Below are 25,765 nucleotides of genomic sequence, written 5' to 3' on the forward strand. Positions count from 1 at the left end.
TATCTTCGGAATTGTTGTATTACTTACAGATTGAATAGTTTTCTTGAAAATTTTCTTGGAGCTAAAAAATTAAAATAATAAAATATGTCTATCATAAAAATTTTAAATGATTAAAGCATGAGATGCGAAAACAGTTCGTGATGTACTAAAAATTAAAATACATTAATGCGTACTTAATAGTACGTTATGTATTTTCAAAAACATTTGAGTGTACTAAACAGTATTTTCTAAGCCTTTTTTAAATTTCGTTATTTCAAATACTTTTATGAGTGATTCTGAAAACCCTTACAAGCAAGATTTGACACAGTTTTTCGTGCCAACTTTATCCAATATTTATAATTAATTAATTAACTAATTAAATGTTGTGTGTACAGTTTAAAATCATGTACTGTTTAGATGAACAAGATAAATTTTATCAATTAATTGTTTCATTTCATTTTTTAATTTAATCAACTTTTATAATTTTAAAAAATTTAAAAAAAAGCTAACCATTCATGTTCTTAATTCCATGTTACAAATGAAATTGATTAAACTATTTTCACTAGTCTGAATCTTTTTATTTAGTTCATAATTTAAGAAAATTAAAACAACATACATTTTTTATGAAATTATTAATGTAAGCCGTTATACGAATACAACCGGTCGTTACTAGATAATGAAACTGAAAATTTGCAAAATTTATATCTTTTTCCTTTTAGAGACGAAGGTTTGCACAGGTAGAAATGCTACCTTTATCGTTTAGCTTGACAAAAACTTATGCCAGCACCTCATAATTTTCATAACTAAGTGTATAATTTTTAATACTTATAGTGAGTAGCAATAAAAATAATATGCTATAGAAGAATTTTTGATCCCATTGCAGTTAAAGTAATTCAGGTAACACGTTGGTACATGTATAGTTTGTTCGTATTACGCTCGGCACATTATGTATATGTATGAGCATATCATGTAGTTGTAATCGTCCTAAACACAGGTTATGACCGAGAATTAAAATTTCGTGAAGCAAATTTTAAAAACCTGCAGCCTTGAACTCTACTTGCTTGTGAGTAAAGCATTAAACAAATTTAAAATAGCAGAAAATTTTTACTGGTTAATGTAAGAAAAACCTCTGCTGCTGTACTGTAAAAATTCCAATTTTTATTATTCAGTAACTTTTAGCAGCACTGTTTCTTTACTAGCACCGATGAAAATAAATTTTTACCCTTGTAAACCTCTTTCAGTATTCACTTTCCTTGAATGGCTTCTTCTATTGCAAAGTGTATTAAAGAAGCTACGCAAAAAAGTAAGGAAAAAACGGACGAAACAAACACCAATTTTTTTTCCGAATTTTAGTTTCGTGTTTTTTTCTAAATTTTTGTGTTATGACAAGATATATGACAGATATTTATATTATTGTGGCTTACAATATTCGTACTCCAGAACACATGACGTAAAAAAAAAGAACTGACGTTTTTAACCTTCATTTCGAAAACGTGAGCTGCGCTAATATCAATTAGTAAAACTAAATCGTACACTTTCCTATTTTTACTGTTAGATCTATCATGTACCTACTGTACATGGTGTTATAAGGTTAGTAACTCTGCTTTTCTTTTAAATACAATTTTTAAATAAAACTAGCTACATTTTTTTATTAATCATTCGTTCATTAATAATTGTAAATATTTTTCGTATACAAGCCACATCATCTTTGTCATCAACCGCTAATATTTTTTACTTTTAAATCTTTAATAACTTCCAATTAAATCATAGCTACGTGATTATAGCTTAAACGAATCATTTTAGAAGTAAATTGCTTCATTCAAATTGATTCCTTTTTTAATGTAGAATTTTATCTTTTTCAAATACATAAAAATTAATGTGCACACGATAAAAATGTGAATTAAAAATTTTATAACAACTGTCTGAAACTACAATCATCAATTGTAAATTAAAATAATTATTTTTATAATTTATTATCTATTCTATTTTACATATCTTATTAAAAAGAGATAAATAGTTCGATAACAAGAAAGATGATTAGGGGAAAATTATATTTACGTCGTTTTATAGAACAATCTACATCTAAAATAAAAATTATCATATGTTATCTAGAAGCAGTATTAATGGATACTTAAATTTTTTATCGATGACAGACCATATCAATTGACACCAATTATAATTTAGATACCACGACTTTCTTTAAGCAATCGCATAACTGATAGCACACGATAACTATTGCAGCTATGCAGAACATCTTAATTAGCTTGAAGAATTAAAAGATAATTAGTGTAAGATAAAATGAATGAGTTATTACTTGACATAAAAAATAAGGATTTATTTTTTCAAACACATTACAGATGAAAATATACTTTGGAAGCATCAATAAAAAATATTCGAATTACTTTTTTGGCTCGTGATTCTTAATCTTCATACATCAGATCAATAACTCCAGAATGTAAAATTTAACAATTTTTTATGCAGAACCGATTATAACTTGTTACAATAATTATTCTAAATATCTGTAGCTAAATTTATGGAGTAATGTTCCAAGATAGTTTTCCGTCGCCATCTCCGATCTAAAAAATAATGTTTTATGAATAAGTATAATTTCTAATTCTTTTGGATAATGTAAGATTACTTAAGTAATTGAATACCTTTTTCGTGAAATTGTCAATGCAAGCCATACGAATCCGAGCTGCTGTTGCTGGTGAATCAAATCTAAAGTACTCTCTTGCATTCATATCTTTTCTTGATGCTTTGATAGCATTTTTTATTGCGAAGAACACTGATGAGGCTAAGAATAGTGGAGGTTCACCAACAGCCTAAAAATTTACTTCTATATATATTATGTTTTCATTAAACTTAAAATAAGATAGGTGCATGACAAATTAAAGTTAACTTGATAAAACTAAAAAAAATCAATAAATTTAGTTTTGGAACTAAAAAATTTTGATCTTATGTTGACTACAATCCAAGATCTTTAGAAATCATGAATTATATCTTACTTAGAATAGTTATAATTGAGGTCGACATTTCGAAACTTGTCTCTATTTAAAAAAGTGAAACATGTATTAAATTTAACATATCATATGTCAATATATGTTTAACATATTACATATGAATAAATCTCTGATAAGTGTATAAATATCATTTAAAATTAAAAAATAGTAATATATTTAAATTAATTGTTGATATAATAAAACTAAATGTTTAAAACTTTAATATAAGCTAATGGTTTTTTTATTACGTCCTAAAAAATATATAAACATACTGAACAAATCAATAAAATTTTTTTCCAAAAACTATAAAAAAATTCATTAACATCTGGTTTACCTCAATATTTTATAAATTCAGAGTACCAAAATGATAATATAATCTGAATTCTAATGATTATGTTCTACAAGTACATGAGTTCTTCTCTGTAATAATTTTTAGCTTAATATGTTGGTCTGATGAAAGAACTCGAGTCAATTCAAGAAATTTAATGAATATTTAAATGATTCCAGATAAATTTTTGTCATTTTTACTTTATAAAACAACTTGATAGAAAAGATATTGTAACTTTTGTGATAACTCCAAACATTCATTTCATATAATCAAAGTATCAACTTTCTTTTGATTAACGCATTCGCGAATTTTCAACTTTTATAATGTTTACGAAATTTAAAAAGGAGCTCATAACTTCTTCTTTGTAATGGATGTAATATTTTTTACGGAACATTTTACAGTAATTATAGTAATGAGTTGGATAGTTATTCAGTATAAATATTGATAGAATGATTTACAATTTTTTTTAGACATGTTTTTACTACATAATACTAAAGTGGTCAAATATTCTTGTATTAAAGTAACATACATTATTTAAATTTTTATTTAAATTATACAACAATAAAAACTTAAAAATAGTTTTAAATAATGGACCATTGTAACTGAAGTCTCAAGCCCAATTTAGTGTTGAAAATATTTTACAAAATAATTATAACTTAATTTTAAAATAATTATAAATAAAAAAACATGTGTGTCATCTATTTAAACTATGTTTAAAAAAAATTAGATAAAAAAAAGGTTAATAGAACGTAATTATCTTCAAAAATATCAGAGAATTAACCTTTTTTTTCATTTATTAAAAACAAAAAAAAAAAAAAAATTCAGCAATTAGTGGTTTCTAACCTTAGATGAATAAACTGCTCGTGGATTAGAGCTGCCTTTTAACAGGGATACATTGAATTCTTGCGGAATATCTGCAAAACTAGGAATTTTGTAAACTCCTGGGCCACGACTATAAATTACTCCTGTCGGAGAATAGATCATTTCCTCCATGGTAAAAAGTCCATATCCTTGAGTAAATGCCCCTTCCACCTGACCAATATCTATTGCAGGGTTTAAACTCTCACCCAAGTCCATGACAATATCGGTTCTCAAAATCTGTAATTAAGAGTAAGTATTGGGCAAACATTTGTTTACACAGTAAACAAGTTTTTGATGCGTTACCTGATGATCTCCAGTTAAACAATCTATTTGCACTTCAGAGCACGCAGCTCCGTATGTAAAGTAATCATACAACATTCCGGAATTTTTACTGAAATCGTACCCTATATCCGGCGTTCGGTAAAATCCAGTAGCAGAAAGACTAACTCGATCGAAATAAGCTTGTTCTATCCAACTTTCCCAAGTACCATTAGGATGTGCGTCAACTATGTACTTTATTCTTTGCATTATTTTATTACATGCATCCTAAAATAATAAAAAAATTCTCTGTCGATACTTCAAGTGTTGAAAGACATAAAAATATACGTCGAATCTTTTATATTCAACAATTCAAACACTTTAAACCATTATAGCCATTCCATTTAAATCGGACCCAGTGCTGGCAGCCGTTGCTGTTGTATTCGGCACTTTGTCAGTGGCAGTTTCTGTTATGTGAATTTTATCAGGATTAACCTTCAAAACTCGGCTGGCAACCTGCAAACGGCAATGAAAGTAAATACAATTGGATTTGTATTCCAATCAAAGCAAGAAATTTGCCATAATTCTTTTTTTCCTTTCTTACTTGAATCATCTTAGTGTGAACTCCTTGTCCCATTTCTATACCACCATGCGTCAAAAGAACCGAACCATCCGTATACACGTGTACGAGAGCCCCACCTTGATTGAGGAACAACGTTTCGAAACAGATACCAAATTTCGTTGGAATCACTGCTATACCCTTCTTTTTGTACCGGTTCTCTCTGATAATAATTGTACAAACTAAGTCCTTGGTTTTTAGTTTCATTCAGAATTAGCGGGTGTGACGCTTACTCACTTATTATATTGTTCAACCAATGGTAACCGTTGCTGGTAATTGGATAATGCTATACATTCCTCCCAACAACGTTTTATCGTACAGTTAATAAGTGTTTGGTTGTAATGCGTTACGTCTCCTTCATTGTACAAGTTCATTTCCGATAGCTGGAAAATATATACCAACGTGAAAATTGTTTAGTTCATAATTGCGTTAATCTCATAAAATTTTTACCTCAATGACATCTCGTCCAAGATAATCCGCCACGTGATGAATTATCGTTTCACCCGCAAACATCGCTTGAGGACCACCAAAACCTCGAAAAGCCGTGTTGGATGGTAAATTGGTTTTGCACAAGTACCCAAAAACTCTGATGGCTGGTATGTTATATGCGTTCTCCACGTGTGTCATAGCTCGGGATACAGCCTGTAAAAACCTTGTGTAGTTCGTGATTGTGAAAAATCTTTTTAATAAATCATGTTCATTGTCACTAATCATTACTGGTATTGACAAATCCATAGAACAGCCTCCATTAGCGTACACGTGGATCTCGAGGGCTTTGATCAATCCGTCGTTGGTGAAGCCTACTTTGTACTTGAATAAAAATGGATGTCTCGTTCCAGTCATCACCATATCTTCATCCCGATCCAACATGCACCGAACAGGCTTTTGTAGGCTATGAATGTATTCAATGTTCATCGATTAAACGTTAAAAAAAATGAATCCAATCATTCATCAACTAAATAGTATAATACCTGTGAGCCGCAAATGAAACCGGCAGTGAAATAAGCAAATTTCGTGACTCTTTGCCCCCAAAACCACCGCCCAATCTCTTGACACGTACGGTAACTCTGTTGATCGGAATGCCAAGCATGTGGGCGATGTGATGTTGCGTACCCGATGGATCTTGCGTCGAGCAATAGATTTCGAGTTCGTGTTCCTCCTTTGGCACAGCTAGTGCACACTGAGTCTCTAAGTAGAAGTGCTCCTGTCCGCCTATTCTGACTTCTCCATCGATAACATGATCAGCTTTGGCAAAGGCTTCGTCAACATCCCCTCGGCGGATACTCCTGCTAGCGCCTTCGTAATAGGAGTTGGCTTCTATGGCATCCTGGAATTAACGAAATCATTCTTTCTCATCGAAACTTGCTTGATAAAATGAAAAAGTTACTAAATATTTCACAGCCTTTCTAACTGTGGTTGTTAGTTACAACTAAATTAGAAATTAGTAACCTCAATGGTCAGGATCGCAGGTTGTACGTCTTCGTAATCAACCTTGACCATTCTCGCAGCTTTCTGGGCAATCGTCTGGTTTTTAGCGACCACTGCTGCAATTACTTGACCGTGACACAAGACCTAAAAATTGAACCAGTGATAAGGACAAGAAAACATATGTTTGATTTGTCCGCATACGAATTAACACTCACATCTTTCGAAGCAAAAATTTCTTCGTCTTTGACAATAGGTCCAACGTATCGTTGGTGCTCTGGAATATTTTTGGCATCGAAATAGGCCACCACACCATCAAGAGACAGAGCTTTAGTTGCGTCGATCTTGGTTATCCTGGCACGAGCACGCGTGGATAGTACGAATGCTAGATAAAGTTCGGTCGTAATTCGAGGGATGTCATCGCAATAAATGGCCTCACCGGTTGCCTGTTTGAACGCACTGGTGTGAACTAATGGCCTCCCAATCAAATCGATACCTGATTGATTTTTGGAAACCTGTTAGAAGTGCAATACTTTTATGAATGTTGTTTCGAAAAATTTTAGATACAAAATGTTTTTTCTGATTCAGTCTAGATCTCACCACTTGATAGTATTGCGAACTCTTTGGAGCTGTATAATGAAATCCTTCGGCTGCCGATTCCAGTTCTTTCGGCAATAACTTTGCACTTTGTACATTGTTTCTCAACTCTTTGGCTATGTGAATGATGCCTTTGAAAAATAAACTAAAAACAGTATAATTACTTGATGTATTGAGATCCATTAAACATTTTTTCCTGTGATGGCTTACCTGAGAGTTAAAGATCGCCGATAGAGTATCATACCTCCAGGGGCATCTCCGGACAGAGGCAGTTCTTTGCTCAGTATATCAATGATAGTATCAATATCATCATCGAGCCAACGCCTGTGCAATTATTGGAACATTGTTGGTAAATATGTGTGCTATGCGCATTTTTTAGATCACATAATATTTCTACACTAACTTTCCGGCCATGAGTTCACAGGTTTTTTTAGCCCACACGGTAATGGGAGCCATACCTCCAAAAGTCAAAAACGCTCGATCTACGATATCACTGTCGTTTTTGAAAAATACGTTCATCGCCATATTAACGATGGTAATATCATCGTCCCGTCGTTTCGATTGTTTGTACGATACGAAATATTGGTTCTAGAAAAATACTATTATGTCATGGCTGCAATGAATTCATGCGTTATTAATGATTGATCAAATTACCGAAACACTGAAGGGTATTTCTATCGATACAAGTACTTCATCGGATGATATTATGTTGCGTCGGTAGCCAACAAAGAATTTATCGTCCATTCTGATAGCTCTATAACCCCTGTTAATACTGCACACTGTTAATTGGACACCCGCGACCATGAAAATCGGATTTAAATCGGAAATGGGACTGCCCGTCATGATATTACCTCCTACAGACTTGGGAAAGAAAAAACTAAGTCAGAGTGGAGTTATCATGGCAGGATTTGAAGATATTTAACGTTATACACTGACAAATGTTTCTTTGGAATACTTTAAAGGTTATGTTCTAGAGGACTATATTTTTTTGATTTTTTTTTCTGCTCATGATAAAATTTCATACCGTTTTTCACTTTTAAAATAAGCTGTTGAATGCTCATTATAAATTTTAGGGTCATTTTGATATTGTTTATGAAATCAAAATCTTACACCGTAATAATGAGTATACAGGTTATAACGATGTAAGGTTTTGACTCCATTATGCAATATAAAATAGCCATAACTCCTAGAGAACCATTGGACACCTCATGTTAACTAAGAAGAGTGGTACTACGTGATACAGTAAGTAGAGAAGAGCAAAAAAACTTAAGGGGTCAATTCAAGGCATCATACGTTTTGTATATTTTAAGTATAATGTGTGTAACCTCTAAAGTACTCCAAAAAATCATTTTACAGTTAAAATCTCGAAAACATCAAAATACTGTCTAACCAAACCCATTCCGATCGTAGACTTAGCAAAAAACAAAATTGTTTAAGAAACAACCCCTGGCTACCCACCAATAATATTAACCAAAATTTTTGTTAATCTGTGTTATATTTACATTCAATGATTGATGAAGCATTAAAATACTCACTGCAACGTTTCGAACTTGCTTACTAGCGAACCAGTGCAACATATTTATAATACTTTGAAAAATCCTGGTTTTACTCTCTAAAAGTAGTATTTTGATGAAAATCAATCCATTTTCTTTTGGGCGATAACAAACAACCACTACTATTACCATGCTTTGTATTAATCTGGTATGTGAGAGCCGATTCCATTTCGGCCAATGTAACACTAGCTCCGATTTTCATCCCATCATTGGTTTCTTCGATAATTTTCAATGCGTCGATTTGTATTGGTTGAACCAGAACGGGATACATGAGACGTTTCACCTTTACCTCCACGCCTTGAGTAAATTTTTTGAAACGGTAAGTCACGAGTGCGACATAAAGGAATAATCTTTTTCACCTTACCCACTTCCGTGTTGCCAACGACTATTCTCGCATTTGGATATTGATTTTTCAGTACAAGGAGCTGCTTCAAGCTCGTCGGTCGGAACCAGGTGGTCTCTTTCCCTCTGATTATCAAGTACTCTTCATCCAATTTCGATGACAACTAGAAACATTTGAGTTAATTTATCATCAACTCACCATTAAATGACATAAAATATTGATGCTCACCTGCAATTGGGGAGGAAAAATCGGCTCTTGCGTGGAGTCGTAGGGTACGAACTCCTTCGAGTGGAACAGTTCCGTGGGCTCGGAGGTGAAAGCCCTTTTGCAGCAGGCGCTGCCAAGAGCACATACTTTTTCCTCCTCGTGGTCCTCGCTCGTCAAGGATTGCGTAGCTTCCCACTCACTGGTGAAGGTTTTTAATCCTTCGATGATCGGTCGGTACCCGGTGCATCTGCATAAATTGCCTATACGTCGAAAAGCCGCGAGATTTTTTAGCAATTTATGTGGTGAAAGATATTATTTGGTTAATTTCTCATGAAACCGGACAAAAACTCGCACCTTGAAAGGCAACATCCATATCGTTCATTTTCGGTTTTGAATTGCTCCTCAATAGAGCATACATGGACATGACGATGCCTGGAGTGCAAAAACCACATTGGGATCCGTGAGCTTTTGCTATTCTCTCCTGTACAGGATGTAGTTTGGTTCTAGTACTACCGATACCCTCGACGGTAGTGACAGCCATGCCGTGCATTGCACATACTGGGGTCAAACAAGCATTTGCTGCTACATGACTGTATTTCTTTGGTTAAGAATATGATGTTATTGTAATCGTATCAATATTGTTTTTTGTATTTTTTATGGTGTTTCGTGGCATAGCAACGAAGACTGGATTAAAGAATGAGTACAAAAGTCCACTGAAATAGATTCAAGCGATTATAATGAACAGAAATACTTATTTGGTCAAAATCAGCAAAGATATTGGTTTAACTGGTTTTAATGAAGTGAAAAAGTATCAACAACACGGAACGTGGAAGTTGTGTGAAACACGTATCAGCTTTCATGGTCGCATCAGTCGCATGGTTGATGATTACACTGCATGTGGGATTTTGCTAACTAGTTGCGTTTGATACATATTTACTTGTTAAAAACACTTTATGCAACTGGTAACGACTGAGTAAGGCTATTAGGCCTCGTATAAGGCTCTGCATTATCGTAACTTTTTACTCATAAAGAATTTTTTAATTTGAAAATATAATAGAAAAATTTTTTGCACTGAAAAAATTACTCATATTTAATGAATGATTCAATGAAAAAATATTTGTGAATAGTTCAATCGTGCCATTGATACTTACACTAAATAGGTATTGAGTTACTTTACTATGTGTTTTTTCTAACTTCTGATACTTCCCAAGTGAAAATTATTTCAGTGAATGACTAATAATAAAATTGATAGCCGGTAATAAAAATTTTTAAAGTCCAGATTTTAAACTGAGAATAAGATTTAACTGTTATTATTTGTCATTATCCATCTCATTTTGAGTGACATCAATAAAAAAATATAATAAAAAAAAATGATACTAATTGTTATGAACTTTAAGTAACTAAAGTTGTAACTTGTAACATCTATTTGATTAGTAACTGATAAAATTGTTTATAAATTAAAATTTATTTTTTATAAAAATTATTAACTGTCGTTATTTAATGATAGAATTAAGTCATATTTTGAAATTCAGAACTTACGAACAAAAGAAATAATAATAACTGATAGAAACTATTGAAAAGATTTACCGATAGCATGTAGTATAGATATAGATCAATGATAAATATTATTAGACTATTAAATCTGGACTTTATTAATTATTATTTTTAGTTTTTATTTGCGACCTTTTTTTTACAAATAATTGCATGAATGAGCTTAATTTTCCTCGAGTTAGAAACAAATTCTGAATCCATTACTTATTGATGCTCGGAAATTTGCTTGTATTCAAATCTATATTAATTAACAATGAATAAATATGACTTAAATACAATTAATCTTTTCTACTAGTGGTCAAAATATTTTAAAATTTTCTTAAATGTTTTATAAAAATCACGTGTTGCAGACAAATCAATGAATTTCAATCAAAGTAATTGTTACAATGATTTTAATGGGTTGACAACTACCATATTTCTAATCAACAAAGTAATTGCTCAAGGATACACTATTTTTTCGAGTTTTCGATCGTATCTGGAAATCATTACTGTGCAGGCGCCGCAATTTCCTTCGGAACATCCCAGCTTCGTACCAGTCAGTCCTACTGCACCTTTTTGTCAAGGAAAATATTTATTCACCATGCAAGTATTATGAGATACTGCAGTCATACGCTTCAAAGGATACACTTGTTACGAAGATAATAAATCAGAGTCCACTCTGGTTCGATATAACTGTCTTTTACCTACAAAATTTAAAATGTGAATAATTTTTAATTGTTTGTTTTACAACGAATCTCAACAAATGTTTACTACGTCGCACATTTCACTCATTCAACTTTTCATTATGCAATGTTGCATTGTAAACTGAAACCATACACACACATCATACATTATAAGAAAAAACTGCGCGTTTGCATCTCAAGATATCAAATGTATCGTATATGCATATGTACAGGTTTTTTCCCCAACTCGATATCCATTACAGTGAATGACCCGTCTCTGAATATCGGTATTGCGTACAGTCGCGTTATTCGTTACGAAATGAGTTTTTAATCCAACTACCTATAAATATGTAATAATGTATTGTTCAAAAAGCTGTGCAGGCATTGACATATATATTTTTCACGAGTATCCACGAGTATGGTTATTTTCCCAATGGACATTTGACGAGAAAATTAAAATCCTCACCATTTTACCGTTCACGTAAAAAATCAAGCAGTTGCTGATGTTTTCCGGTTGACGAGAACTCGTTTGGTTTTCCTCGACGTAAATAACGTCGCACTGATCATTTACCTCCATGTTTATCGAAATATCATGAATGCACGTAAAAGCAAAAATGTAGTTTGAAAACAACTTGGCTCTTTTATCGGGCAAATAAAAAACGAAACAAAGTACTCGTAGCCGTCAAGTTTCGTAACCATTATCGGCTCGAATCGGCAGGCAGACTAATGCAACCGCGCCGCGGCATCGGCCCTCGTTGCGTGTATTATTCCACTAACCAGCTGGTGTATGTAGGTACTCTCTCTCGGACGAGGCCTTCCGACGTAACTGACGCTTATAAAGCTGCGTCCCCAATGGAGTGATGATAATTTCTCTCGTGTGCACTTACCAACTAAAACTTGCGAAAGTTGCAAGTTCCCGTACACCTAGTAAGAATGTTGTGTTTTTCAAGACTCGGTGTGACACCACTATTGAGTGCAGTCGAGTGCCTGCGATAAATTAATATGCATGAAGGTATACATGTAGTTTGGCCATGGATCATTTGCGGAACGAAGGACACGACGAAGAGGAAGACAAGTAAATTCCATAGAAGCCCTCGTTGGAGCGATAACTAAAGCGTGACGATCGAGCTGCAGTAGCCTAACAAGTTTTACAAACGAGACAACTATGGTCTTGAAGCTGAAGTTGCTTTTGCAATGTCATAGCATAAACATAAATCTACCTGTTTGAGTATGATTTAAAAGCATATCAAAACTTTCGTTCGAATTTTACTATAATTGTTTATTTTACGTACATTATGCTACAATGTCTTTTTTTTGTTACATAACTTTTTGTTACCAAGCAAAAGAAGTCGTTTATCTAGTAAACATTATACACCGTTCTCTGTTTGTCTTGAAGATATTAAAGAATTTTTTTTTCTTTGTAAACAATTGTATAATCATGTAACTACTAATGTATATATTTGTAAGTAAGTACAAAAAATAAATTGTTCCCGTATTTGTATACGTTTCGACGTAAATCAGGGAACGATATTCCACGGTCTCTTTGCATCGCCATCTCCAATCTGAAATACACAGTCACGTGATTAAACCATTTTATTAACGAATTAACGAACAGCATTTTACCTGTTTTGTTATGTGATCGACGCACGCCATACGAATGCGAGCCGCCGTTGCTGGTGAATCAAATCTGAAGTGCCCCTGGACACCCACATCTTTTCGGGCAGCTTTGATGGCTTCTTTGATGGCGAAAAATACCGACGACGCCAAAAATAACGGCGGCTCACCTACAGCCTATGAAAAATAAATAAAACCTTTCGATTAAAACGCATCGATGATTTTGAGTGAAAAAATCGATTAATAGTGTCCATCAGGTGTAACAATTGTATTATTACCTTTGAGGAAAATACTGCGCGTGGGTTGGACGAGCCTTTGAGTAACGAAACGTTGAACTGACGTGGAATATTCGTGAAGCTGGGTATTTTGTAGACCCCCGGTCCGCGGCTGAACACCACCCCCGTGGGTGAATAAACCATTTCTTCCAGGGTGAATAATCCATATCCTTGCATGAATCCACCCTCAACCTGACCGATGTCTATCGCTGGGTTCAAGCTCTCTCCGAGATCCATGACAATGTCGGTTCTCAAAACCTGTGACAAAACAAAAATTTTCTCTTGCGATGTGTGTAGGTAATCTATGATTCCTTGTTCCAGTTCGTCACTGGTGAACGCACCTCGTGATCTCCCGTAAGACAATCGATTTCCACTTCCGAACAAGCGGCACCGAATGTGTAGTAATTGAAACGTTTTCCCGAATTTGTTACGAAATCGTAGCCAATTTCCGGAGTACGGTAGTAACCAGTTGCCGAAAGGCTTATCCTGTCCAAATACGCCTTCGTCACCCAATCTTCCCAAGTACCATTTGGATTTTCGTCGATGATGTATTTGATGCGGTTCATGATTTTTGTGCAAGCATCCTACAATTTGTATGATTATGTGGTTGTACGTTTTTTGGTAATTTTTTTTTTTTTAATCTTAAATTATAATTATTGACTTACCAAAACGGCCATTCCGTTGAGATCGGATCCTAAACTAGCTGCCGTTGCTACGGTATTCGGGACTTTGTCCGTACATGTTTCTGCAGTGTAAATTTTTTCAGGCTTCACTTTTAAAACTCTGCTTGCCACCTGATAAAGAAGAACATTTTTTTTTTTTAAATTATTTTATTCATAGTTTTTTTATGCCATTAAATTATCAAAACCTTGAAATTGTCTTGCTCAAATTTAAAATTATAGTTTATTTGTTGTGAAATTTAATATCTAAAACAAGTATAAATTATAGATAACGACTTAGATTATTTTCATCGATAGTTCCTGTACAAAAAATGTGACAATGCACGCAAAAAATAGACAATCACTTACCTGAATCATTTTTGTGTACAATCCTTGGCCCATTTCAACTCCACCGTGGTTCAAAAGAACAGAACCATCCGTGTACACGTGAACAAGGGACCCGCCTTGGTTGAGAAAAGACACCTCATAGCCAATGCCAAACATCACTGGTACGACGGATAAACCTTTCTTTTTGTACCTGCTATTCCTGATAAAAAAAAAAAATGATGTCCATAAATGACTTTGTTCTACATTTTGAAATTTAATGAAAAATAACTGTCTTACTGATTGAATTCATTCACAGCAATTTGACGCTCTTTGTATTTTGCCGAGTGCAAACATTCGTCCCAACATCTTCTAAGCGTACAGTTCTCTACTGTTTGATTATAGAAAGTTTTATCTCCTTCTTTGTACAAATTTAGTTCTACGATCTAATAAACAAATGACAAATACAAAGTTATGTTATGTGTAACTAGCTAAAGGCCACTTTAAATACGTGTACAACGTCAAACACGGACTATTTCTCGTTGATTTTTTCAAACAGATAATATACCTCAACGTAGTCTCGTTGAAGGTGATCAGCAACGTGCTGAACAATGTTTTCAGCACAAAACATTCCTTGGGGTCCGCCAAAACCTCTGAAGGCCGTATTAGATGGTAAATTGGTCTTGCACATGTAACCTACGACTTTTGCAACCGGAAATTTGTAACCATTTGTAAAGTATAACATTGCGCATTCGAGTACCTATTAAATAAAGAAAAAGGATAATTATAAAAATCATATTCTATCGAACATCCATATGGTACGGCATATTTTTTTCATAAGGAAATCCATACCGCTGTGGACAAATCCGTAGAATATCCACAATTACTGTAAAGGTGAGCTTCGGCTGCCGTTATTAGTCCTTCATTGGTAAAACTCACTTTGTACCTCATTAGGAAGGGATGTCTCGTACCAGTTATCATCATATCCTCATCGCGATCCAACACACATCTGACCGGTCTTCGCAATCTAAGGGTATCGTACAAGATCGCCATGTCATCAGATAAAAACTATAAGTAGCTCACATTTGTTTGATTTAAGTAATCATTAGTTTATGATTTAATCTCACTTGTAAGCTGCTACGGCCACTGGTAAAGCCACGAGGGCCTCTCTCGTCTCTTTTCCTCCAAATCCACCTCCTAATCTTTTCACTCTAATGTTCACCCTGTTAATGGGAAGATCCAGAACATGGGCCGTAAGTTTTTGGATCGCCGTTGGGTTTTGCGTCGAGGAGAAAAGCTCAAGCTCACCCTCTTCTCTGAAATTCGCCAAAGCCGACTGGCTTTCCAAGTAAAAGTGTTCCTGACCCCCAATCCTTATTTCTCCCTCCACAATGTTCTCAGCTTTTGCGAATACTTTATCAACGTTTCCATTGGATACAACAATCGGTTCTGCAAAGAAGGACTCGGCCTCTATGGCTTCCTACGAAGATTAACTGATTAATTCACGTTCTATCTAAAGTTTAAAAAAAAAAATGCCATTTTTTTCTGATTGACGTACCTCGATTGTAATGATTGGCTTGAGCTCTTCGTACTCAACTTTGACCAATTTAGCTGCTTTCTGCGCAGTGACTTGATCCACTGCAACTATTGCACCAAGTGTTTGCCCTTGGCTCGTGACCTGAGATCAGATTAATCGATGAATTCCCTTTTAGTCTTAGAAACTAGACTTTGACATAACAATTTTGAAAATAATACCATCTTCGAAACGAAAACCTCTTCATCGTACTTTATCTGTCCAATGAATCTTCTGTGCTCCGGTATATCGTTTGAATCTACGAACGCTTCGACACCCTCCATAGCCAAAGCTGCTGATGGATCGACATTGATAATCTTGGCGTGAGTTTTCGTAGATAAAACGAAAGCCAAGTACAATTCCCCAGATATTTTTGGTATGTCGTCTAAGTATATGGCTTCGCCGGCTGCTTGCTTGTATGCGTTTATGTGAACTATGGGCCGACCAATTAAGTCAGTATCGACTTGATCCTTTGGTGCCTGGAATGAAATGTTGTTACACCTTGTTTATGCTAAGATGTATGAATGGTATTAAAATGGTACGCACCACTTGAAAATATTGAGAACTACTTGGTGGCTGATACTGAAAGCCATCACCGGCATTTTCAAGCTCTTTTGGTATGGGGTCCACATCTTGGATGCTGTTTCGTAGTTTTTTCGTTATGTACACGAAACCTTTGAAGAATAAGCTGGAATATCGTGGCAGTGTGTGATTGTGAGTTTCATAAATCTCTTTGTTAATTTATTAATTTACACAATATATCACCTCAGAGTAAGCGAACGCCGATATAAGACCATACCACCGGGTGCGTCACCTGATAATGGCAATTCGTCGATGAGCATTCCAGTCGCGGTTTCTACTAAATTCTCGTTCCATTTCCTAAAAAATTGCGTCATTTGAACAAAAAGCAATTTTACCTTGGAACGTAAAACAAATTCCACTTAATTACGAAAATTCAGTGAATTTCAGATAAAATAGAATTATGTTATGATTCTACACGGAACTTTATCATGTTTTTTTTCAATGTATATGAAAATCTACTTCGATACTTCGATAGTTTATATTTCCCGTGTAAAATTCTGGTAGAATTGTAATGGAATCGATAATATTCACATGGAAAAAGACTTGTTTCTGCATGTTATCCAAGTAATGTCTCAACAGTTTGTTCGTAGATTCTGTAAGATTCTCTATTACATCTTTTGATTTTAAAAATGTTGAATTACTTAAAAAAATAACGTAATTTAGTTAATGTAACACCAGAAATATTTCAAAAATAGTGATAAATTTAATATTGCAATTAAGGTAATGTTTACATAAAATTATAGAAATACCTGTAGACCATAATTCCTATTCCCTGATTTTCATCGAATTTTACTAAAAATTTTATTAATGCTTTCAAAGTTCCAAAAAATTTAAATATGTTATTAACGAAATGCTGCGCCCTCTTGAATTCATTAAAAAGATTATATAACTCATTCTAAGTCTTTCAAAGACTTCAGACTTTTTACTGGGACTTCAAGAGTGCATATAGCTTGAAATCATTAAAAAAGACTTCATAAGTCATTTTAAGTCTTTCAAAGAAGTCTCCAAAAGACTTTAGAGTGTGCAGCCCCTCGGTTATTGATTCAATAACGCATAGGATCAAGCCTCATTTGGTGTGAATTTTCTCATAAAATCCATTGGAAGTTGATTATTTGAAATTTATCGCAAAACATACTTTCCAATCATAGCGTCACACGTTTTCCTAGCTAATATCGTAGTCGGCGCCATGCCTCCGTAAGCCATGTAGGCTTTTGCTACGATGCTTGTGCCCGGCTCGAAGAGGACGTTCATCGCCAGATTCACAATGGCAATATCATCGTCTCGTCTCTTGGATTGTTTGTACGCGACAAAGTATTGATCCTAGAAAAAAAAAAAATTCATGCGTGCTTAGGGCAAGTTTGAGTGGGTCTATCATGAAAAATTTGTCACTTGAAAAATCGTTGACGCACCTGAGTGGAGTAAGGTATTTCAATGGACAATAATACTTCGTCTGTCGCAATGACGTTGCGTCGATAGCCAACAAAAAATGTGTGATCCATCGTCAATGATCTGAATCCCCGTTCAAGGCTGTACACGTTTAATTTAATACCTGCAGCCATCAATACCGGATTCATGTCAGATATAGGACTACCGGTCATAATGTTACCTCCAATGGCCTAAAAAAATTGTATCATTTACACGATTGTCTTCTAGCAAGTAGCTTAGTTTACACATCAAAAATAAAAATAAAATAATTAAAAAAAATAAAAAAGTAAAATAAACTTGCACCAATACTAAAATTTCATCAGAGCAAATAAAATTATTACTACATCCCTCTAACTGATACAAAATGTTCTATTGATGGTAATTTATTTCCAACAAAAAAGGGATACAATGTTTTATGAAAAAAAAAAAATGTTTTTGTGAGGTCACACTTTTTTTGCTCTGGCAAAAATATGAGGCACCCTTTAAAAAATGTTTATCAACTACTATGCAATAATCATACGACCCTTACAGCAACATTCCGTATCTGTTTGCCAGCAAAATAATTGAGCATTCCGACGATTGATTGAAAGATTCTCGTTTTCCCTTCTGCAAAAAAATCATCCTTACTTCGTAACTCAAATAAATTTTAGAAAAATATCCTGTAAAAATAATAAATCTTGTCATCTCGAGTTACCAGATTTGTTTTTGATTTGTTCAAGCAGTGCCTCTTCCATTTCCACTAGAGTAACGCTCGCACCTATTCTAACGGCATGATTCAACTCAGTTATATCACACAACTCTTTTATCCTCGTGGGCTGAATAAGAACAGGATACTTGAACTGTTTGAACTTAACTTCAACGCCTGAAAACAGAAAAAAAATCATGTGCAAAAATGTGGTGCAAAATTATGGGTAAAAATATGTATGTACTATTTAAAACAGTCAGCTTACCAACTTCAGTATTTCCAACAATGATCTTGGAATTTGGGTACTGATGCTTTAATGTTAGGATGTCCTTTAGATTCACAGGCCTGTACCACGTGACTTCTTTACCTTTGACAATCAAGTACTCGTCATCTAATACGGATGATAGCTGAAGAAAGACAAAATGGAAAAAAATAACATGTTTCCGTCGCTATCACCTCTTTACAAAAGTTCAGTTAACTTTATTGGAAACTCCTTGTAGAATATTGATGAAACTAGTACTTTCCTATTATTTCGTATGAATTTTATTTTTAATTATGTCGGAAATTATTAAAATTTAAAAAAACCTCATTTACTCATGATGTTAAGATAATTTTATTCTCAGTTTCTGATGGGATTTTATATTTAAATAGTTAGTGTATGTTGCAGAGAGTCTTAGAGAATCTTCAAAAAAATTATTAGAATGTCACGTAAATTACGAATAGCAACCAATCTTGTTTCATTTAAAAACAATGACGATTTGACAAAGATTCTACGAGGATTTTACGTAGAGAAATTGGGGCTAATGAGGAATCAAAGTAGATTTCTACGAGACATCCAAGCGGATTTCCATATGGAATCCATTGGGCCTTTGTATTTGGTATATCAGTCCTATAATATCCCGTGCATTTTTAAAGAGTACCTGCAATTTCGGCGGGAATATCGGTTCTTGGGTCGGATCGTAGGGCAAAAAGTCACTTTTGTCGAAAATCTCTTCTGGCTCCGATGTAAAGACACGCCTGCAGCAAGCGTCGCCCATTGCACAAGTTCTTTCCTTGCAGTCGTCGTCTGTTACTCGTGACCTTTCCCATTCCTCTGTGAAGGTCTTGTAACCTTCTATGATGGCTCGATAACCGGTGCATCTGCAGAGATTTCCTGTTTCCAACGTGGAAATACAATAATTATTACCACTTTTCATTCATACACAATATATTACTTCTTTGCAGAAATCTACTTAGTAATGTTGTATACAATTTGTATGAACTCAGGCACTCTGAGCAACCCAATTCTTTGAATAAAAGAAAATTTATTTACCCTTATTCCGTTAAATATTTCCTTTCAGTTAAAAAATATTTAGCCGATCGAAAAAAACATTTCGTACAACTAAATGAGAAATTCGTAATTTAAAAAAAGACAATTTTAATTCAATAAAATGTTATTTTCAATAGCTTATATTTTTTTATTCATAAGAAAATGTTTAATGGAATAAGGGTGAGGGAATTTTCTTTGATTCGAAGAATTGGGTTGTCCAGTGCGCCATTTTTTATACACCGATAAATGGTTTTGATGCTTTTAGTATTTTTTTTTTTTATGTAAAAATTGTAATAAAATTGTACTATTGAAAAAATCACGTGGATTTGGAGAAATATTTCACAGTTGACAATCACTAAAAATGTGATTTCTTAAATTTCAGGGATATATGCGTTTCGACCACCTTACACGTTAAGTTACGTATTAAAATTTATTATAAACACTAACTTGCACGCCATTTCATGCTTTTCGTACAAAAAAAAATTGCCATGTCCAAAAATATTGTATTATTTTAAGATCCATTACGAAACGAATATTCCACTCATGTTTCTCAACTCAGAGTACCATTAAAAAAACCTTTTCCTCATAAAAGTGGTGGAACAATGGTTTACGTGACACTTTACATGTAAAAAATACCTTGAAAAGCCACATCCATATCCTCCATAGTTGGCAACGGTTTTGTCCTCAATAGAGCATACATGGACATGACGATGCCTGGAGTGCAAAAACCACATTGGGATCCGTGAGCTTTTGCTATTCTCTCCTGTACAGGATGTAGTTTTGTTCTAGTACTACCGATACCCTCGACAGTGGTGACGGCCATGCCGTGAACTGCGCATATAGGCGTCAGGCATGCGTTTGCTGCCAAATGACTGGGCATACGAGATTCAGAAAACATATGCCTAACATTAAATAATAGGTTTTTAGGCAATTTTAAAATATAATTTTCGTTTCATGTTTGTGAAGTCTTTTGTATGACTTTGGTTTTGAGCTGTTGAAGCGAATGACATGTTGATCATAAGTGTTTTTAATTTTAATAAATTTTTCGAAGCACATTAATTGTATTGATGTAAAATCATTTCAAAAAGATAACGTCAAAATATACATTTTGTATGTGTTATTGTTCAATTTAAATCAAGAAATTACGAGTAACTGATGGACAATCCATTAATTGAACGATAAGAACTTTCTCTGAGCTGATCATATCGATTGTAACGAAGCCATCATAGATGGTAAGATAATACGTTGTATGATTATTGAAAGATAATTCACTGAAAAGAAAAAATTTTTCAATCCAAATAAACGTTTATTTGAATGTAAATAAAAAAATGTATTTAAATAAACAAATATTTATTTAAATCTATTAAACATTACGTTGTAAGAAAATCATGGATTTTACTTTAATTAATATTATTAAATTAATGTTTGTTTCATTCAAATAAAAATTATTTTTGCATTTAAATAAACGATCATTTGGATTGGCGAATTGTTTGTGTGATTTTTTCTTGCTACTTCTACTGCAATACAAAGGATACATGAGTTTATTTTGTTGCCGATCATATCTGGAAATCATGACAGTGCAGGCTCCACACCCACCTTCAGCGCAGCCAAGTTTAGTTCCATACAAGCGAACTGTTTGTATCAAAAAAATTTAAGGAATAATATAAAAGTACCAGATTATTTTTTCACATCAAACATGTGTTTTATTTAAAAACGTCTTCTTAAAGGATACGCTTATTTCGGAGATAAAATAACAGTGTCCACTCGGGCTCCACATTGCTGTCTTTTACCTAGAATTTTTTCATAAATTAAGCAAACGATTACAGTTTTTTTAAATATCGAAATAATTATAGTAATAACAATTAATGACGTTCCATCTGTAAATTTAGGGAAGATTAAAAAATTAAAATTAAAAAAAAGATTAAAAAATGCTTACCATAAAATTAAATTAAGGATAAATAAATCGCAATAGAAAATTGTTTAATACAGAAACAGGCTAAGTAACAATATTATGCCGATTTATTTGATAGTTGAAAAGCCTCTGAATATTCATTTATCTTATCATTGTTGATATCTACAATGTTTCCTTATAATATGTATGGGACTCCATCTTTATCGTGTCATATGACATGTGTAAATTTCAATTAACTTTCTGAAGTTCTTGGAACGGCATAAACATACCATTGTTATGGTATACGATTCAAACATATTAATTAAAAAAAATAGATGTTCGTGTATCGATTTTATCTATTAATTATTACTTATGATGAAAAAATAATTACAAGAGTGCGTAAAACAACTATAAGAAAAATACCTTGAAATTCACTGAATAATCCTCATCATTATATTTACATTCGTTTATGAACTAAATAATAATTTATGTTTGAGATTTATGCAATTAAATATTGCATGTCAGAAAACAAAATTGAATTTTTTAAAAATATTCTAACATAATGAGATCAATGCTTACTTCTTTTCCGTTCACGTAGAACACTAAAGTAGTGCTAATTTTTCGATCAAAATCACCGTTCGACGGCTCCTCACACCTTTTCACTGCGTTATCAATTTCTTGCTTATACTCGTTCAAATCCATTTTTTCACCTTCAACACAATCATAAAAAATAAAATGAAATACTTGAATTTTTTGAATGTATGATTTGAAAAATACTATTTACTGCTGACTAATAAAAAAAATTTTATTGAGGCATGGCTTGTTAAATTCGTAAGTTTCTTATTTATATTCCAACATAATATAATTCAAATTTTAAAAAATATATAAAAGTATTATATTTCTGTAGAATGATTATGACCGCGTAAGAATAAGAAACTAATTAATTTTTCAGATAAGTTAGATTCTTATTTTATTAAAAAACAAGGCATATAAAATATTTACTGAAACGTTAAAATAAAAAAATTTACTTTATATCTTTATCAAAACTTCTCTGTCAAGTTAGTTTTTTAACGTATTTTAGTCACCTTCATATAACCCTTTTTTTTTTTGTAAATTTTTTATTAAATTTTAAGGTAAGAGTATGATGTTTGAAAATGTAGTTTCATATTCAACTGCTGTTTGTGTTATTATTTAACTGTAGATTATTGTTTCTTTTTAAATGATGTAATTTGCTATTTTGTTTCATATATCTCTTTTGAACTATAGAATGAAATTTAACTCTTCTTTTACTGTTAAAAACTGCGGACTCAATGTTGTGAAGTCGAGACAACAGTTCGCTAGGAACGGCTTTTAAATTTATAAACATTCTTAGTTTTATAGACAATCATTGCAAAACTATGTTTTTTAAAAGAGAATATTATCTGTAAAAATTATTAAAATGTAACGGAAACGTTGGACACAATGCATTGCTTCACCTTACGACAAATGGTGCAATTCAAGTTTAAAAAAAAAACTTGTTCATTATTATTTTTAGCCAATCAACAAACCAAGTTAACTAATTTACACAATTGTCATAGTTTTTTAGTCGCAAATATTTTTCAAATGCTCAATAAACACATGCCGTAAAAAAAAAGTTCTTTAGCCGCTAATTTATTACGAAACTTCGGTTATCATTACCTGTAGTCTTTCACTTCTTGATATACAAACGAAGAAAATCCACTTTTATCAAACACTGTAAGCTACTTTTTAAAATTATATATCTGTGTTTACGTTATTTTAGTTTTTTTTTAGTCCGAAGCAGCAATATTAATGGTATTATAGAGCAAATAAGTAACTTACTATGATTAAACAACAACAAAAATGAGGAATAACTATGCACTCACGTTTCATCGGTTTTAAATTCACGTCTCTATTTACGTTTACTTGCACCGTTTATCGAAACTGGAAATTCAAAATTTAAATGAGACAAACATCAAATACGACCGGCTTCGCGTCAAGTAATATATTTTCTGATCGATTTCCATCTCATGTCTTGGCTACCGTTCGAAGTTTAGAGTCATGTGTCATTGCACAACGGTCGTATATATCGATTACCATTTTAAACTGCACCCAGACAGTATCTTACAATCGAAAATGTTTATCATTTCTACGCAGTTCATTGGAATATCTGGAAATAAAAAAAAAGTCTGTGGGGGGTTTTGTTACTAATTATTTCAATTTTATTAAAATTGCTGTTATTTTTTATAAGAATTTTTTTGTCAAAGATAAAAAAACTGAATTTTCGATGAGACTCCAGGTCGATGGACAAAATTTTGTTTAGTTAATATCTCGACTGTTAGATGGTGTATCGTCTCTAAATTTTGTAAAAACATTTTCTGGCTATATGTATTTTAACGAACGTCAATAAACGTATTTAATTGAATTGAAAAACATTTCTTGGTTTTTTTTTAATGCCCACAAATTTTTTCATATAATTTTTTTTTATTTTTCACAGATATATTTCAAGGAGGTTATTGGGTTACAATGTTCACATAAGTATTTAAACTACATTTTTTTTCGAATAATATTTTTTTTAATTTCTTGCCGTATTAACCATATGAAATTGACATTTTTATTTATGATTTTTCTCAATAATTCCCACTAAAATATTTACTGAATTTAAAAAAATGGTTCAAAATTTTTTGGTTCGTAAATAAACTTATCTTATTTCCTGTGCTCTCATAGAAAAAGTTATCTATCGAAGACGTGTTCACATATTTGTGTGCATGTGAAGTAGGGGGTAAAGATAACATTAATCTAATTTGTATGAAATCAATTTATTGCCATTTTTTTTTCGCGTTATAAATCATCACCTCTTTTGAAAATTATTTGAGAAGATCGTTATTTATCGATAAAGGTAAAAATAAATCTTTGTCCTCAATTGATCAAATATGTTTTTCCCTTGATTAATTGATTGTTGATCCCAAATTCCAAACTCGAAATTGGAAAATTTGACATTCGAAAGTAGACGAATATAAACTCAAACTTTTATTGTGCTAAAAATATACTGTTATGCAGTTTCAAGGTAAACATAATTAAATGTTTATATTTCTTAAACTCGTGGAAAATCATTCAAATGGCTATTTTTCTTAAGTCATTACATACGTTTTTTCTAAGATTAGTAAGAACTTATAATAATTTTAACAAATAAAAAATAATAACTGATAGTAAGAATTATGAAAATTTATTATTTGTTTTATAATTTTTTTTTTTTTTTTTTTCATCATAAATGTTATTCTAGAAACATCGAGAAAAATAGTGAATGAATAGAAATTTTATTGTTTGTCATCATTATTCGATACTTGACTTTTGAAGCTTAAAAAAAACTAATAGTTATAAACAATTGTTAATAACAGATTATTTTTATTGTGTTATATCAGATAAAAAAAATAAAAAAGAATAATCTTTGCGGGCATTTTTTGTACCAATCGACTTTGCAAACAAAAAAAAAATAATCAACTATAAGTACTTATTAAGAAGTTTCAACAATAACAAATCCAGACTTTATAAACTGTTTTTATTTAATTTTTATGTTTTTAACTTACTGTTGAAAATAGTTATTATTGTTTAAAATTTGTAGTAGGCAATTTTTGTCAGTTTGATGCATCGCATCATTTTCAAAGTTTCGAAGATAGGGTAAAAAATGTTGAGATAAGAGTCCTTGAGAATACTCCGTGGTAGACTAAAATAACAATAAACGATAAAACAAGTCAAACTGCAAAGCACTTTGCTTTTGATAAGAAATTTTTTTCCTGTACGTGAGTTGTTTGTTTTCTGATAGCTGTGCGATATTAGCTGAGCAAATGATTGATTAATTAGATACGATTATAAAGGAACATCGGCTGCACTGCATAGTGCAAGCATTGAAATCGGGATTAAATGATGTTTTTCTCACATAGTATTTTTGAATCACATAAACTACATTTTTGTCGAATATTCAATGTCGTGCAGTTTTTTTTAAAATCTATTTATTAACTACAGAAAAATGATCAAACAAATATTATCAA

The 25,765-nt window shown here is 32.6% G+C and overlaps 2 protein-coding genes across 2 annotated transcripts; both read right to left on the minus strand.

Annotated features, from left to right (window-relative positions):
* Positions 1 to 2,357: 2,357 nt before the first annotated feature.
* Positions 2,358 to 12,114, minus strand: LOC106644024 (xanthine dehydrogenase-like). Its single transcript, XM_014359367.2, has 24 exons — positions 11,849 to 12,114; positions 11,346 to 11,403; positions 11,169 to 11,265; positions 9,524 to 9,759; positions 9,191 to 9,429; positions 8,984 to 9,125; positions 8,749 to 8,916; positions 8,602 to 8,678; positions 7,721 to 7,927; positions 7,470 to 7,654; positions 7,277 to 7,390; positions 7,070 to 7,211; positions 6,688 to 6,984; positions 6,494 to 6,616; positions 6,016 to 6,371; positions 5,762 to 5,936; positions 5,495 to 5,686; positions 5,282 to 5,427; positions 5,030 to 5,207; positions 4,813 to 4,941; positions 4,471 to 4,713; positions 4,150 to 4,404; positions 2,634 to 2,801; positions 2,358 to 2,555 (listed from the first exon to the last, which is right to left on the minus strand). The coding sequence occupies exons 1-24, from the start codon at positions 11,957 to 11,959 to the stop codon at positions 2,511 to 2,513; spliced, it is 4,083 nt and encodes a 1,360-aa protein (XP_014214853.2). The 5' UTR covers positions 11,960 to 12,114; the 3' UTR covers positions 2,358 to 2,510.
* Positions 12,115 to 12,675: 561 nt separating this feature from the next.
* On the minus strand, positions 12,676 to 23,696 carry LOC106644025 (xanthine dehydrogenase-like). Its single transcript, XM_014359368.2, has 25 exons — positions 23,603 to 23,696; positions 22,299 to 22,429; positions 21,561 to 21,618; positions 21,364 to 21,460; positions 20,465 to 20,700; positions 19,440 to 19,672; positions 18,785 to 18,926; positions 18,529 to 18,696; positions 18,364 to 18,440; positions 17,819 to 18,025; positions 17,545 to 17,729; positions 16,593 to 16,706; positions 16,374 to 16,515; positions 16,010 to 16,306; positions 15,813 to 15,932; positions 15,382 to 15,734; positions 15,107 to 15,281; positions 14,823 to 15,014; positions 14,555 to 14,700; positions 14,300 to 14,477; positions 13,937 to 14,065; positions 13,613 to 13,855; positions 13,275 to 13,529; positions 13,006 to 13,173; positions 12,676 to 12,944 (listed from the first exon to the last, which is right to left on the minus strand). The coding sequence occupies exons 1-25, from the start codon at positions 23,607 to 23,609 to the stop codon at positions 12,900 to 12,902; spliced, it is 4,098 nt and encodes a 1,365-aa protein (XP_014214854.2). The 5' UTR covers positions 23,610 to 23,696; the 3' UTR covers positions 12,676 to 12,899.
* Positions 23,697 to 25,765: the final 2,069 nt, after the last annotated feature.

Source organism: Copidosoma floridanum, unplaced genomic scaffold (assembly GCF_036245765.1).
Source record: "Copidosoma floridanum isolate Cflo_tuat_1 unplaced genomic scaffold, Cflo_Japanese_pri ptg000013l, whole genome shotgun sequence".
In the NCBI taxonomy this organism is placed as follows: Eukaryota; Metazoa; Arthropoda; class Insecta; order Hymenoptera; family Encyrtidae; genus Copidosoma; species Copidosoma floridanum.

What these genes read in the sequence shown, in the direction of transcription:
- LOC106644024 (XM_014359367.2), bottom strand. Translation starts at nt 11,959, where the DNA reads ATGGAGGTAAATGATCAGTGCGACGTTATTTACGTCGAGGAAAACCAA. An exon ending in AAATACCCTTCAGTGTTTCG is followed by an intron (nt 7,655 to 7,720) that starts GTAATTTGATCA and finishes GTATTTTTCTAG; the next exon opens with AACCAATATTTCGTATCGTA. An exon ending in GTTTCATTTGCGGCTCACAG is followed by an intron (nt 5,937 to 6,015) that starts GTATTATACTAT and finishes ATACATTCATAG; the next exon opens with CCTACAAAAGCCTGTTCGGT.
- LOC106644025 (XM_014359368.2), bottom strand. An exon ending in TCTACGTGAACGGAAAAGAA is followed by an intron (nt 21,619 to 22,298) that starts GTAAGCATTGAT and finishes AAAAAATTCTAG; the next exon opens with GTAAAAGACAGCAATGTGGA. An exon ending in CGGCAACAAAATAAACTCAT is followed by an intron (nt 20,701 to 21,363) that starts GTATCCTTTGTA and finishes TCGTATGCCCAG; the next exon opens with TCATTTGGCAGCAAACGCAT.